This window comes from Nomascus leucogenys, chromosome 15 (genome assembly GCF_006542625.1).
Source record: "Nomascus leucogenys isolate Asia chromosome 15, Asia_NLE_v1, whole genome shotgun sequence".
Classification (NCBI taxonomy): domain Eukaryota; kingdom Metazoa; phylum Chordata; class Mammalia; order Primates; family Hylobatidae; genus Nomascus; species Nomascus leucogenys.
Window position 1 is genome coordinate 46,756,645 of NC_044395.1, and position 16,531 is coordinate 46,773,175.

General features: G+C 37.4%; 1 protein-coding gene across 1 annotated transcript; it reads left to right on the plus strand.

Moving 5' to 3' along the window:
* The first annotated feature begins 3,786 nt into the window (after positions 1-3,786).
* LOC100587084 (putative tripartite motif-containing protein 49B) lies at positions 3,787-14,725 on the plus strand. The gene is made up of 8 exons (XM_003254481.2): positions 3,787-3,925; positions 5,080-5,265; positions 7,860-8,274; positions 8,540-8,635; positions 10,435-10,665; positions 11,375-11,397; positions 12,565-12,662; positions 13,751-14,725. Exons 3-8 carry the CDS (start codon positions 7,864-7,866, stop codon positions 14,248-14,250), a joined length of 1,359 nt encoding a protein of 452 aa, XP_003254529.2. The 5' UTR covers positions 3,787-3,925; positions 5,080-5,265; positions 7,860-7,863; the 3' UTR covers positions 14,251-14,725.
* Positions 14,726-16,531: the final 1,806 nt, after the last annotated feature.

Here is a 16,531-nt window from a genome sequence, read left to right on the forward strand (position 1 = left end):
GTGTCCACCTAGATGCCCCCAAGCAAGAGCACTCACAAAGGATAATAAAATGGCATGTCTACACAAACTTTGCTTCATGAATAAAATCATTTAACACATTGTCTAAAATTATCTTTAGCCTATCTGTGTAAGGTGTATATGAAACATAAATTTTGTGTTTACACTTGGGTTGATACACAAGATATATTATGTATATGCAAATATTCTGCCATCCACAAATATCCAAAATCTGAAATTCTTCTGGCCCTAACATTGTGAATAAGAAATAGTCAACTTGTATTACTTGGTTTTTATAATGCATTTATTTGAAAATGTGACTGAAATCTGTGGACGAAATTTTACAAACATCAGTTTAAGCCAAATAGCATTATTTTGTATAGCAGCAGGGGATACACTGGGTTTATTTCTCCACATCATCCAAGTAGAACGTGACAGGGGTAAAGAGGAAAGATTTCTATATGTAGTACTCATGATCCTTTGGGCTTAGGATAGGTGAAGACACAAGACATGCTATTCTTACATTCTGCTCTGTTCCTTAGAAATTTATAAACAACACTTACTGTTGTTTATAGTTGTTCATGGATTCCAGTGAAGGGAAATGGCTAAGTCCATGAGCACCATTAGAACTGGCAGGGTTCAGGAAAGAATGTGACAACTCTACTCCACAGTACTCATTTTTCTTTACTGTGCTAGGAAAGATGAATGGAAAACAAATTTGGCAATGTAATGTCTGAGAACAGGATACACAGCCACATATGGGAAGAATAAAAGACAAGAATCTTGTGTCTACTGAATCTAGAGAAGAAAATGTTCTGTTAACTCTTTGCTATGAAAATGCTTTGAGGCTGGGAACAGTGGCTCACACCTGTAATCCCAGTGCCTTGGAAGGTTGAAGCAGGAGGATTGTTTGAGTCCAGGAGTTTGAGACCAGCCAGAACAGCCTAAGAAGACCATATCTCCACAAACAATTTAAAAACTAACCTGAAGTGGAGATGTCTGCCTGTAGTCAGAGCTACTCAGGAGGCCGAGGTTGAGGATCGCTTGAGCCTAGGAGGTTGAGGCTGCAGTAGCTATGATCCAGCAACTGCACTATAGTCTGGGTGACAGAGTGAGACCCTGTCTGTAAGAAAAGAAAAAGAATAGAAAAGGAAAAACATGATTGAAATCTAAAACCTAGGGTGCTGTTTGTAATTGTTGCCTCCATTATTTTCTTAAGGAAGAAAACCTATTTGATTCTGATTTTTACAGCCTAATGATAATGTAGCAATATTCAAGAACTGAATGTTTCATTCATCAGAGAAAGAAACTTCAGAATGTAGGCTGAACCTCACCTGAACACACAAATCATATGTGCTTCTGTGGCTCTAAGTGAGACAATATATTGAGAGATTTGAGGATTTATGGAGTTGACGGCATGGGATTGATCCCTGAATCCATCCCATACAGGAAATAGGATCATAAAAAGATTGCTTACTACAGGGCGCGGTGGCTCATGCCTGTAATCCCAGCACTTTGGGAGGCTGAGGAGGGCGGATCACGAGGTCAGGAGATCGAGACCATCCTGTCTAACACAGTGTAATCCCGTCTCTACTAAAAATACAAAAAAATTAGCTGGGCATGGTGGCGGGCGCCTGTCGTCCCAGCTACTCGGGAGGCTGAGGCAGGAGAATGGAGTGAACGTGGGAGGTGGAGCTTGCAGTAAGCCAAGATCACGCCGCCACTGCACTCCAGCCTGGGCGACAGAGCGAGACTCGGTCTCAACAACAACAACAAAAAATGCTTACCTTTTATGTGCTCATATATAAAGCTGGGACAATGCTACACAAATTGCATATTTTCTGTGGAGATTAGGAACAATGTGTGCATAGAGACAGCGCAGTAACTGGTACATCATAGCCCATGTATCACATTGTCCCCTTCCTTTTTCTAACATATTTCTCTCCACTCAAATAGATAAGAGGTTTCTTTTTTTTTTTTTTTTTTTTTGAGATGGAGTCTCGCTCTGTCGCCCAGGCTGGAGTGCAGTGGCGCAATCTCGGCTCACTGCAAGCTCCGCCTCCCGGGTTCACGCCATTCTCCTGCCTCAGCCTCTCCGAGTAGCTGGGACTACAGGCGCCCGCCACCACGCCCGGCTAATTTTTTGTATTTTTAGTAGAGACGAAGTTTCACCGTGGTCTCGATCTCCTGACCTCATGATCCGCCCGCCTCGGCCTCCCAAAGTGCTAGGATTACAAGCGTGAGCCACCGCGCCTGGCCGATAAGAGGTTTCAAGAGAAAATGACTGGGGTTTGTAGAAAAATAGATAATAAATGAGTAAAACAATTGAGAAGAAATGCAAAAAAAAAAAAATGTGTTCAAGAAAAGATAGCCCTGGACATTCAGGATGCAGAAAGCAAAATATAACTTTTTGGAAAATTAATAAATTTTGTTAGCATGAGAAAAAATATGCAGAATTCTCTCCATGTGTGCAAATAAAACAAACAAAATGTCAAAGGAGTTATAATACCTAGGATTTAAGTGGTATTTATCATATAATGGCATTTTTATAAAAATTAAAAAATTTCCAGAATTAAATAAAGTGAGATTTCTACATATGTTAAGGAAGCAGAACTAGATCACCAACTTTCATACAAAGATTTTCCAATGAGTTTTAGAACTCAGATGAATAAAAGAGTCTATTATCAGATTCTCAAAAATAGATTTGTAACTCAACAGAAAACTTTGTGGTAGAGGTAGGTTTCAGATGCTAGAATGAAAACAGTCTCATGTACAAAAAAGTATCTTTTCTATTAAAAGGAGAAGCACTGGGAAATAAGGAAATATTCCAAATTGGCTGGAGTGTCCTTTATCCACATCATGGATTGCTCTTGCCTATGCCCACCTCTACTCTGTCTTCTGGATTGGGTAGGACTTTTGGAACCTACAAAATGTCAACTCTAAAGAGAATTACTTTCTTCTATTTGTTTCATGGTCTGAGACTCAAGTAGGAAAATAGGTTGTTTCCTTGATAATGCCACAGTAGACAGAGGTAGGTCTGTAATTGAAAGCTCCTAATTTCCAGTGCTCTAGGCTTTAGCTGCCTAAAGCTGAGTGTTTGAATAAGTGAATGATGTGGTGCAAAAAGTGGTTGGAATAAAATCAGAAGCTACCTACCTTCCTTTCTCTCCTTGCCCTAATTCCTTCCTGATACACAGCATCATCAGACCTTGTAATGGAGTACCAGGGCCCCGCCACAGAGCTCCAGAATTTCAGCACAGTGTCCGCAGGATCCAGTCCATGACCTGAGGGTTTCACAAGTTTCCCACTCTGGAGTCCAGGACTGAGCCAACTGGGCTCCTCCACACAACCAGCACAGATCTTACTTCTGTGTGGACACTTTGATTAATTACTTAGATTTATTGAGGTACAGAACGTGCATACAGGGTGGTCAGTCAGTTGGTGGTCTTGGACAGTAAACTGACAATAGAACAAGAAAATCTATTGTTCAAATCCTTGTATTTAATGAAATATAAACTCTGGATGATTTTATGATGTGTCTACTTGAGTACATGTACGTACAAAGAGGGAAATGAGGGCAGTAGCCGTTTTGTGGCATAGACATACCTCATTATTCTTCAATGAAACACTTACTTAGGACCTGCTGGAAAGGCATTTTGCAGATGCAAGCAAAGGTCCTAATCCTGTGACTAGGAAGTGTACCCAAGTAAGCCTGACTTCATCAGTGAAAGTCCTTTAAAGAAATACATAGACATTCCTTGAACAACATTTTAAACAGCAAATGGGACTCTAATCTTCCAACTGCCCGCTGTTGACTTTAAACCAAAGCTTTGATTCATGACCACTGGGATGCAGCCAGCAGGGGATTTCTTTTCCTGATGGACTGTACCCAGGCTCTCACATTTGCTTAAGCAGCCCCCACAATTGTGTAAGCCAAATCTTTGCACTTAATTCATATGTGAATCTCCCTAACTATACATATATCTTATGGGTTCTGCTTTTGTCTTTGAATCTTGACAGACATGGGTCTGATAGATTTGTCTTCACTGTTTTGACAGTCTTGACCATAAGTCTTCTGGACCACTGGCAAATAATTCCTCTGTCAGAAGATATTTGAGTAGTCCCTTCTGAAATCTCTTTCTTTTTAAAAAAATAATTTTCATATAACAACAAAAAGATTTGGTATAGAAAGAAAAATATAGTCCATCCCTATCATTTGGATTCTGTATTTGTGAATTTGCCTATATCCTAAAAGTTATGTATAATCCCCAAAATAATTCCCATGGTGCACTTCTAGTCATTGTAGGACATCATGCACTATGCGGAGAATGGCATTAAAATAATAACTCATCTTTCACCCAAGAGACTGGTGAAGTTTTGTAAATTCAATGAGAGACCTCAGGTTAGTGAGTTTATTTGGTTAATCAGTGATTTCTCTTAGAGTGGTAGAAAACAGAAAACAAAAAGGAAAGTTTTATCTTCCATTGTACTTCTCTGGAAATATCCTATAAATATGCTAAAGCAGCATTTAAGCTGGAAGAGGTGGTTTATACCTGTACTCTTAGCACTTTGGAAGGCTGAGACCAGAGGACCACTTGAAGCCAGGAGTTGGAGAACAGCCTGGGCTACAGAGTTATACACTGACTTTACCAAAAATTTCAACAAAAAAAATTAGCCAGGTGATATAGTGTGAGCCTAAAGTCTTAGCTACTTGGAAGGCTGAAGCAGGAGGATTACTTGGAATTCAAGGCTGCAGGGAGCTATGATTATGCCACTGCACTGCAGAAGGAGACCCTTTCTCTAGAATAAATAAATGTGCGCTTAGAGGAATGCCTGTATCATGGAAGAAACTCAATAAACAGTATAAAATGCATCTTAGTTAATTTCTAGCCTATGTATGCTCTGACAGGATTTATGTTACATATGAGTCATTCAGGCACTGGTGTTCAGAATGAAAGTGTGATGATAATTTAATCAGAGCTTCAAAGGTGTGTTCTAAATACTGCATAAACCTAATCATCTTTGTCTCCAACTTTCTGAATGCTCTAAATACCTGTAAAGAGGTGGGTGTGGTCTTCACAGATTCTTATAAAAGGACGCAGAAGAGACAAGCTCAGTTTTCTCTGAAGGAGAAGGACTGCACTTAGAACTGCATTTTGGTGACCTCTGAAATTCAGTACTGCAGTGAATGAGCTTCTGATCTTGAGGAGAACTTGACAAAATTATTTTTGGAAGAATCATTGTGGGAACCATTAAAAGAACTCAGGGGTGAGTGAAACATATTGATAAAATTATATCATCTTTCCTTTACACAATAATAAATTACAGTGTTAAACATATCTCATTATCTTAAATCTGCACAATGATACCATTTGTAACTCATGTTCTTACTATAGATTTTATGAATTATAAGGATACTAATTGTTGTTATTTTGTGTTTTCTATGATTGTTTAATATAGTTCTGAAGAACTTAAAATATCTAGTGTTTGCTGCAACAGATATGTATGCATAATGAATATATGGAGTTGATACATATATGTGCACATAGGTGTGTGTATATGTGTGTAATGAGTGTATTAATATTGTCGAATTGAATTGAGAAGACAATGAATGATGTAAGTTATTTGCTTTCATAACTTTCAGGTTTTAGACATGACTGTAAATTAGTAAGGTAATGAAGAGCGATGCAAAATAGTGAAACTAAAACAATGAGAAAACTCCCCAAAATATCCTACTTTAGAAATCAAAACACAGTTTTTCGACCAAGTAAATTTATAAGACCTAATTTGGTATGTGATTGTGATTGTCCTCTTACTTGAGTCTCAATCTTATTAAACTGTGAAAAATTTCTTAAAATGTCTTAGATGAGCTCTGGAAAATATTTGCAGTCCTAAGATTTTTCACTGCTTTCACTTAAATTCAGAAGTGATATCAAACTAGCAGCATAAAGGACTTAAAATTGCCAAAACAAAGATTATAGTTTTTATATTAGTCAGGGTTCTCCAGACAGAACCATAGGATGTATATGTATATGTGTGCAGATACATTCATGGGCCATTTGAGTCAGCCACAAACCGCATATGGTGGTCCCATAAGATTATAATACCAATATGTTTACTGTACCTTTTCTTTATTCAAATATGTTTAGATACACAAATAGTTATCATTGTGTTATAGTTGCCTCCGGTATGCAGTACAGAACATACTGTACATGTTTGTAGCCTATTGTAGGAACAATAGGCTATAGTGTATTACATAGGTGTGTAGTAAGCTATACCATCTAGATTTGTGTGGTATATTCTATCATATTAAAACAATAAAACCACCTGCCTGGGCACTGTGGCTCATACCTATAATCCCAGCACTTTGGAAAGCCAAGGCGGGTAGATCACTTGAGGCCAGGAGTTCAATTGCAGCCTGGCCAAGATAGCAAAAGCCCATCTGTACTAAAAAAATACAAAAATTAGCCAGGCCTAGTGTCACGTTCCTGTAATACCAGGTACTCGGGAACCTGAGGCAGGAGAATCACTTTGACCCTGGAGGCAGAGGTTGCAGTGAGCCAAAATCACGCCACTGCATTTCAGCCTGCATTACAGGGGAAGCTCTGTCTCAAAAAAAAAAAAACTCCTAAAAACACCTGACACATTTCTCAGAACATACATCTGTCCACAAGCTATACATGATTCTACATGGGACAGAATTCATCAGGAAAATTAATTTGCTTGATGATGGAATCTAGAGAGTTCCAATATAGGCTGTCTTTAAGCTGGTGTCCTGAGAATACCGGTATCCTGGCTAAGCTCAAGTCTGAAAGCCTCAGAACCAGTTTCAGGAGAGAGACGGAGGAAGTTGCCTTTTCTCTGCCTTTTTCTTTATATCTGAGGTATCAGCTGATTAGATGGTGCCCACACACATTGAGAGATGAGGCTCCCACTCAACTCACCAACTCACATGTCTCTCTCCTCTAGAAACACCTTCACAGACTCACCCACAAACAATGCTGCACCACTTCCCTAGGTGTTGGTTAATCCAGTCAGACTTATATTTAAAATTCACCATCACACCATGCAAATATAATTACACCTCTTTGAGTTTAACAAAAACCTCCTATATGTTATTCAGAGTTTGCACAGCCCTAGGGTAAGTTAATTTAATCCACGAGAAAATAAAAAGACCCAATATCTTTAATAATTTTTCTTTTCTCTACTAGTAAACCTTGATTGGTTTAATTGCAGTCTTTTTCTTTGTTTATTTGGTTGGTTGGTTGTTTTTTTTTAATTTTGTTTTGATTTGGCTCTTTGTTTTTAATTTAATTTAATTTAATTTAATTTTAAGTCCTGGGATAACTGTGCAGGACGTGCAGGCTTGTTACGTAGGTAAACTTGTGCCATGGTGGTTTGCTGCCCGGCTTTTGTGTCCTTTATAAAAATATGTCATAGAACCCTCTGGCCATCTTCTCATATTTCTTCGGCCCAGGTATTTTTTTCCCACTCTCTCATAGTCATTCATCAGTTATTGAAAGAAGAATAGGGACAACGATGATTTATTCTGACCACTTAGAATCCAAACCCAATTTCCAGATCCACATTCAGAAAATGGGTAATTGAATAGATTCATATTATGCTACAGACAGGAACTAGCAGTAGAAGGGACTGTGAGTCCTCTAGTTAGTAATATCTGCTATGAAGCCAGGAGACTCCCTCTATGTGTGAATTTTTAAGTTTGTAACAGAAGAAATAGTTTGTTGTACTTTAATGAACATTGTCAAGAGAAGAAAATATAACTATCACATATCTCCACTTGTTTAGAAGCTTTTCATCAACCCAGGCCCCAAAATGACATGTTGCTCTTTGTTCCTCAGAAACATGAATTCTGGAATCTTACAGGTCTTCCAGAGGGAAGTCACCTGCCCCATCTGCATGAACTACTTCATAGACCCGGTCACCATAGACTGTGGGCACAGCTTTTGCCGGCCCTGTTTCTACCTCAACTGGGAAGACATCCCAATTCTTACTCAGTGCTTTGAATGCACAAAGTCAACACAGCAGAGAAACCTCAAAACTAACATTGATTTGAAGAAGATGCCTTCTCTTGCCAGAAAAGTCAGTCTCTGGCTATTCCTGAGCTCTGAGGAGCAAATGTGTGGCACTCACAGGGAGACAAAGAAGATGTTCTGTGAAGTGGACAGGAGCCTGCTCTGTTTGCTGTGCTCCAGCTCTCAGGAGCACCGGGATCACAGACACTGTCCCATTGAGTCGGCTGCTGAGGAACACCGGGTAAGTGATGCCTCTGAAGATTGATTTCTGTAAAGGATGCATAAAATTCCTGTGGGTCTATTTTCTTGGAGATTGGATAAAGCCAACCCTGAGTCCCTTTAAGCAGCTCTGTTCGGGCTTTCTTAGTTTCCCACCTCTGGGCTTTGACAAACATGAAGGGAAACAAAGGAAATGCCATTTACTAGGGGTTTATTTGTCTCTCATTCTGGGCCCCCTCCCTATGTCATAGTCTGCACTGGTGCTTCAATTTATGGCTCTTTTGCAGGAGAAGCTTTTACAGAAAATGCAGTCTTTATGGGAAAAAGCTTGTGAAAATCACAGTAACCTGAATGTGGAAACCACCAGAACCAGACACTGGAAGGTTAGTCCTGTACTACTCTACCTTCTCCAGGAACTTATGGTGGGCAAATGGGTGACTCTTAAAATAGGAACTTGATATCAAACTGTAATGTTTCTGGGATTCAGTAAAAAAAAAAAAAGCAAGAGAAAACATTGAGAAAAAGTGGCCTCACTTTTATATAGAATAGTGTGCCTGTTAGGTAAGATTTCTAAGAAAACCACTGATGTCACCCAAAGCATGCTGGTTTGTTTCATACAAACGTATAGTTGTACACCAATAGATCCAAGAAACTGGGCCATCTCACAGCATTCTATATGTGCTGGTTGGATAAAAGCTGGGCATAAGAGTTATTTGGCGGTCATGGAATGCTCAACTGAAATTTCTGAGTGTCGGTCAGCATTAATCTGAATGCTGGTGTGCAAGTAGTATTTGGAATTGTACGGAAAATTTGAGGCAGAAAAATTGACAGGACAAATCTAGGGCAACCATGAAATTAAGAATCTCAACTAGTTAATGTTGAATAATACATAACATATGATGAGAAAAGTGGTGAGAAATACGGATTTGTGTCTTGAGGGAGACATGTAAACATGCCAGAAATATGGGAACTAGTATCTAAATATAAGGAGAACTCCGAGGACTTCAGAAAAATATTAAAAATAATTTTCTGTTGGTGGATGTATACTTTGAGTGTATGATAGCTAATATTAGTTTGTTGAAAAGTATTTCATGAGAACCTAGTCTATGTTGAATATTAAATAAGAAAATATACTAGTAAAGAAGAAAGGAAGCACCTTTGTCCTCACAAATCATACAATCCAAATGAGAGAGTCAAGTGGTCAATACGCAAATATACGCAATACATGATGTATTTGAGTGTGGTAGGTTTTTTGTTGGAGAATAATCAAGCAGGGAAGTAGAAAAGGACAATAGAGGCCAGAAACTGGAGATTAGTGTCTGAGTTTTAAATAGGGTGGTCAGAAAAAAGACTCACTGAAAAATTCAAATTGAAACAAAGTTTTGAAAAGAAGGGGGAACACAAATGTGTGTGTGGATATATATGTGGACCATGAGTGTGTATATATATGTATATGTATGTATGTGTGTGTGGTTGTGTGTATATATATATATGTATATGTATGTGTCTGTGTTTGTATACATATATATTTTATTTATTTATTTATATATACATATGTAATTCTAGTTGGAGAGAACAGCATATGCAGTAATTTTGAGTTTGTTTATATTTGGAGGCCTGAGGAACCACAAAGAAGTCTATGTTTCAGATTGGGATGACTTAGAAAAAGAATGGAAGGAAATGAATTCAGAGAGACAAAGATGCCCAAATCATAAGTGCAGCCTTATTAGGATAGGTTTTGCTGGGTGAAATGCATTTAGCTGGACATGTTAGTCTAAGGTCATTTTATATATAATGAGTTTAAGCAACGTGTTGCATATCTCAGAAATAGAAATAATTGTTTCCTTTCTAGTAACTATAGCTCTATACTCCAACTCTTAAGCATGAACTGTTCTTACTTTTCCATAAACATGGGCTGGAATAGAGAAATTCAAATTGTGTTTTTTTATTTCCAACTATCTTAGAACACACATTATCTTGAATAAATTTCATGTAATTGGTCAGATACAGCCATGTTGACCTTTATGCAGAAAGAAAGGAAAGGAACAAAATTTGTAGATTCTAAGAACTGGCAAGACTGAGGTTTAAACTATTGGATGTTTGAGAGATAAAAAGAATCAGTGAGATTTAATAGGAGATGAATAAATACATTTCTCTTTTGACTAACCCATTATCACTGCAGGATTATGTGAATTTAAGGCTAGAAGCAATTAGAGCCGAGTATCAGAAGATGCCTGCATTTCACTATGAAGAAGAAAAACATAATTTGGAGATGCTGAAAAAGAAGGGGAAAGATATTTTTCATCAACTTCATTTAAGTAAATCCAAAATGGCTCATAGGAGGGAGATTTTAAGAGGAATGTACGAGGAGCTGAAGGAAATGTGCCATAAGCCAGATGTGGAGCTACTTCAGGTACAAACTCACAATGTGGTTTCAGGTTTTTGAATATTCACATGTATAAGTATTTTCCTCATAGCTGAAATCCATCTCCCTATTTTTATTTCCATGATGTGTTTCCAAAAACACATTCACATAACTAATGCTACTTTTTTGGGAGATTATAGCCCCACCAAGGGATTCCACCAGGCCAAAGGTCCCTCCTACTTTATCCACCAGCCACAAAATTTTGTGGAATGGTCAAGGTAACAGCCCCAAGAAATATTCCCCATCTAATTCAATAATATACTTTGGGTTGTTAAACATGTATAAAATAGTGATTCATTTACATTTAGGTTAATTTGGAAACATGGCAAAATCAGAAGTTTTAGGAATCTAGGTTCGTGTTAACATTATTTTGGGGTACACGCATTTGGGTAACAGGTTCAGCTAAAGATGACTGAGTAGGTTTTTCGTGGTTAACATAGAGCATAGACCCTCTGGGCCTCTTCTCCCTTCCCTTGTTTAGAGAATGTCTTCAAGACTCAGACTTTCCCAGGACGTTAATTAATGACAATACAACTGACTGGGTTTTTCATTACAGAAGAAATAGAAAATGCTTTCCAGAAGAGAAGATGGTAGGGGAATAATATCTTCAGAAATTGAGTACAAATCTCACACTGAACTTAGTGAAAGATGCATCTTGTGAAATGCACTAAATCTTTCTTCTTCTTTTTTTTTTCAGGCTTTTGGAGACATATTACACAGGTGAGTGTGTACCTAGATTTTAGCATATGTTATTTAAGATGCCACGAATATCAAAGCAGGCTCTATTAAAGTCATGGCATAAATAATTAAGATATTGATACCACTTTTTTTTGCATCTGCTTTCGTTCCCACACCTTAAAAGACAAGGCCACAAAGTAAATAAATGAAAATAAATGAATAAAAGAAGAGTGAACTAAAACAAACAATTTTATTCCTGATTTTTTTTTGGGCGGGGGACGGTGTCTCGCTCTGTTGCCCAGGCTGGAGTGCAGTGGCGTGATCTCAGCTCACTGCAAGCTCCGCCTCCCGGGTTCACACCATTCCCCTGCCTCAGCCTCCCGAGTACCTGGGACTACAGGGGCCTGCCACCACACCCAGCTAAGTTTTTGTATTTTTAGTAGAGACGGGATTTCACCGTGTTAGCCAGGATGGTCTCTATCTCCTGAGCCTGTGATCCACCCGCCTCGGCCTCCCAAAGTGCTGAGATTACAGGCGTGAACCACCACGCCCAGCTCCGATTTTGTTTTATTACTTAAAAGCCTGCACAGGAGAAGGATAAGAGTTTTGTTTTGTGGATGGTGAGAAAGTCACCAGAGGAAGCAGGAAAGAAGAGGAGGAAGTATTTTACCAGTGAAAAAGTGTTGATGTTTTGTTTTTTATACATATATACATATCAGTTAACAGTTCTGAAAAATAGATTGAAAGAAACTGTGGAGTGTTAGAACTGTAAGTCTCTAGGGAGGTTCTTTGCTAAAAGGCAGATTTCCCTGCCTAGAACAAGTTTCCAGTCTTTATCTTGAGAAGGGAGCAGTGGATGCATCAGTCTCCCCAGAACCCGGCTATTTCAGAAAAAGATGTCAGGGGAGTCTGCCAAGAAGTGGAACTCAGAATTTCATATCTAAGTATTCTCAAGGCCATAAGGCTAAGGAACCTTACACATCTGGGGCAAAAAAAAAGAAGGATCAGATTGAATTCTGACTTAGACTTTTCCATCATGCTTTAAAATTTAGAAACTGTAAAGAATTAATTTGCAAAAGGAAGTAATAATTTTTGAATTATCAAATGTGTAGATTCAAAGGATTCTCATGAAATGTCTTTTGCATACAAATAGTGATTTTTATTTATTTTATGGCTGTAGATGTTGTAACTGCAGGTTTTTCCTTGCAGGAGTGAGTCCGTGCTGCTGCACATGCCCCAGCCTCTGAATCCAGAGCTCAGTGCAGGGCCCATCTCTGGACTGATGGACAGGCTCAACCAATTCCGAGGTAAGTCTCCACCCATAGGCAGCACTCCCACTTTATCTAAATATTATTATTGTTAAGATCATATAGGTAATATTTCATATTTTATCAAATATTTTACTTCTTTTAAGACATAAGTGAACAATATAACCATGCAACTCTTTGGTATCTGTGTCTGTATTTATAGTCAGATTTATAGCATTAAGTTTGAAAGATAGTGAAAAAGAAATACATTCTGGCATAATATGTACTCAATTATATAACGGGAAAAAGGAGTAGGTAGAAAATTTAAAAAAGGAGCAAAGGAAATAATGCTCAGGATGGTGAATTATTTAATGTTAAATACAAAATTGTACATTTCTTTAGTATATTCATTTGAACTGCTAAGAACTGTTCTTTGCGGGAATATAGTTTTCTGGAGATTCTTGGGGGTTTTGTATTTTTTTAATGTGTATATATTATTCATATATTGCAAACATTTGAATTAATGGGTAAAGCTAAAAGGAAGAAATCATTTTGTGAATACAAGTAAAATTACAAATGAAATTAAGTTCAATTTAATTGCAATATGAAGAGCTACATGTTAAGTCTAAAATCCAGCTTCAGCCCAGAGCTAGCATGGAGGACCACAGAGAGACTGGTCAAAGATTTTGCAGAGATCTGCTTTAAATTATCACTTATAACATGTACATATGGATTTTTATCCAGATACCTAGAGCAGTTCTTGAGTAAGTGAAAATCTTCACATTCTTTCCAAAATGATAGCGCTAGTTTTTAAGAATAAGAAACATTTCTAAATAATGATCTTGATAACAGCATAGCATTTAGGGCATAAAATGTGTAAATTTTACTTTGAAAATTGGATTTCAAGAAGTTGGTCTCACATTTGGCTCTCAATATGTAAGTTTTCAAAAAAAATATAATATCTGTGGTTAGGGTTTTGTTTGTCTTGTATACAATATTAATCATCTCTATACTTTACTAGAAGTTACAAGCAAAACTGTCTTTATGACTTTACATTTCCTGGTAAAGTAACTTCTTGATAGAACAATTATTTTTTTTTATTTACACATGTCTATGCATGTTTTCTTTTTCTTTTTCTTTTTTTGCAGTGCATATTACTCTGCAACATGAAGAGGCCAACAGTCATATCTTTCTTTATGAAATTTTGAGAAGCATGTGTATTGGATGTGACCATCAAGATGTATCCTATGTCACTGCAACACCTGGAAGTTTTCTTGCATGGGGTGCTCAGACTTTCACCTCCGGCAAATATTACTGGGAGGTCCATGTGGGGGACTCCTGGAATTGGGCTTTTGGTGTCTGTAACATGTATTGGAAAGAGAAGCATCAGAATGAGAAGACAGATGGAGAGAAGGGACTCTTTCTTTTTGGGTGTGTTAAGAATGAAATTCAATGCAGTCTCTTTACCACCTCCCCACTTATGCTGCAATATATCCCAAGACCTACCAGCCGAGTAGGATTATTCCTGGATTGTGAGGCTAAGACTGTGAGCTTTGTTGATGTTAATCAAAGCTCCCTAATATACACCATCCCTAATTGCTCTTTCTCACCTCCTCTCAGGCCTATCTTTTGCTGTATTCACTTCTGACCAGAGACAAATCAGAAATGTGTTCACATGCTGTGGGAACCCCCTTATCCCAGGAAGTCCTCTTCCTTGTGCCTTAACATACAGGACAAATAGGCTCTCTTTTATGTCTTGAATTGCCTTCTAATGTTATCAAAACTCATTTACTGTGTTACTATTAAATATGCTGAAAACGCTAAAAGTATATGTATTGGTCCTTTATTAAATAATTTTTGAAAAATCATTATTCATGATCATCTCATACAGTATATTCTCTTTTTTCTCTTTCTTTCTGACTGTCACTGAGTGAAATAATAGATGACAGACATGTCTGAATGAAGTTAAAATCAATTGAAGACAGTCCGGATCTTTTGCTTCACGCCAAAAACTTGGAGTGAAGTATCAGTGATAACTGGGAAATGTTTTTCTTCCTCTTTATCTAACTATATCAAACTTATCCATCATGTTTCATTGTATTAATCTGTCCTTTGAGGTAATATTATTTGGCCTTCTATGCTGGGCTTTATTTCGCAATTCTCACCACAGATATGAATAATCCTTCATTACTAGTGTGCTCCTCTACATTGAAATACACAAGGTGATCAGACCAATGCTGGATTAATTAAATATTGGAAAAAAGGTAACTAAATATTGACTCCTACCTCAAACCATACACAGTCATTTCCAGATAGATTCAAGTCCTGAAAGGAAGGGGAACCTTATACAATATTCTCATAAGGATATCTTAACCAGGGAACAAATTAATAATTAAAACAATTAGTTCATTTATATTGATAATGATGACTTCTGTGTTTCAAAAAACATTATGCAAACTAGTAGTGGAGAAAGATATTTACCCCAACATACATAAAGTAAAATATAATACATGTATATGATGAATACTTAAATTGTAATAAATAAAAGACAGTGAACTCAATAGAAGATTGGCTAAAATATCTGAACAGACACTTTACAGAATTGGATACATAAATAACTAGCCAAATATAAAAAAGTGTTCACTTTCATTAGTCGTACAAAAGTAAGAATTAATCCACCAGTTGTACCACAGGCCCCCATACAAAAATACCAAAATTTAAAGACACACAATAGTGTGTGTTGTCAAAGATACAGAATAAATGAAATTTATTCATGGCTGGAGAGATGTAAATGGAAATCCTTTTTGGGAAACTGACTATTAGCATTTATTATGAGCTAGATATTCTAATTCTAAAATATAGTCAACTGATCGCCTACATATACTTCAACATACACAATATTGTTCACTGCATCAACTTTTATAGTAGCTCCAAATCAGACCCAAAATATTCTTCAACAGTAGAATAGCTAAATAAATTTGGTGTATTTATGCAAAATAATCCTATAAAACAGAGAATAAATAACTCACTGAATGCAACAAAGTTGACGAATCTCAGAAACAAGTTAATAAACATATGCCAATTTAAACAATAAAATTGAAGTTAAGAAAAGACTCTTCCATGTATATAATATATTGGCAATTGTATCCTCTTTATGGGTTCCATAATTACATGAACACTGTGGAATTATAACTTTTAAGACCCAAAATGTCAAATAATGCATAAGGTAGTAGAATAAAAAAGGAGCCCAGGCATGGTGGCACTCCCAGCACTTGGGGAGACCAAGGTGTGAGAATGGCTTGTGGCCAGGAGTTCCAGACCAGTGAAGGCAACATAGTGAGACCTCACGTCTACCAAACATTCCTTTAGAAATCAGCCTGACATGATGGCACATGCTATAGTCCCAGCTACTCAGGGGGCTGATGCAGCAGGATGGCTCATGCCCAGAAGATCCAGGCTGCAGTGAGCCATGGTGGTGCCTTGCAGTCCAGCCTGTGACAGAATGACTGTCTCAATAGTAAAACAAACTATCATTACTTGATATAACACAAACCAATATATTATAAATGCTCTAATTATAGGTATTTTAAATATTGATGTTATTTAAAATAACTGAGAAAGCTGAGATAGCTACATGTTTGCTTAGACCAGACAAAAATGCCCTGGGAAGTAAGTTTAAAGTGTTTTTATTAGAGTAAGTGAGGATGAAGTGCTTTATTACAAATGTGATACACACCAGAATCTGCTATGAATAGTCACATGTCTAGAGGATTTGTGGATATCTAGGTAAGCAGTAATTCTTGGGTGCCTGAAGCCTAGCAGGTGCATATTCAGTGTGTCTTCTCTGGAGACGTCTTTGGAAAGTTTGATTTTTTTTTTTATTATACTTTAAGTTCTAGAGTACATGTACACAAGGTGCAGGTTTGTTA

Excerpts from the sequence above, each read along its gene's own strand:
- LOC100587084 (XM_003254481.2), top strand. The coding sequence starts at position 7,864 with ATGAATTCTGGAATCTTACAGGTCTTCCAGAGGGAAGTCACCTGCCCC. Across the intron at positions 8,636-10,434 it reads CCAGAACCAGACACTGGAAG|GATTATGTGAATTTAAGGCT; the intron begins GTTAGTCCTGTA and ends TTATCACTGCAG. Across the intron at positions 11,398-12,564 it reads TTTGGAGACATATTACACAG|GAGTGAGTCCGTGCTGCTGC; the intron begins GTGAGTGTGTAC and ends TTTTCCTTGCAG.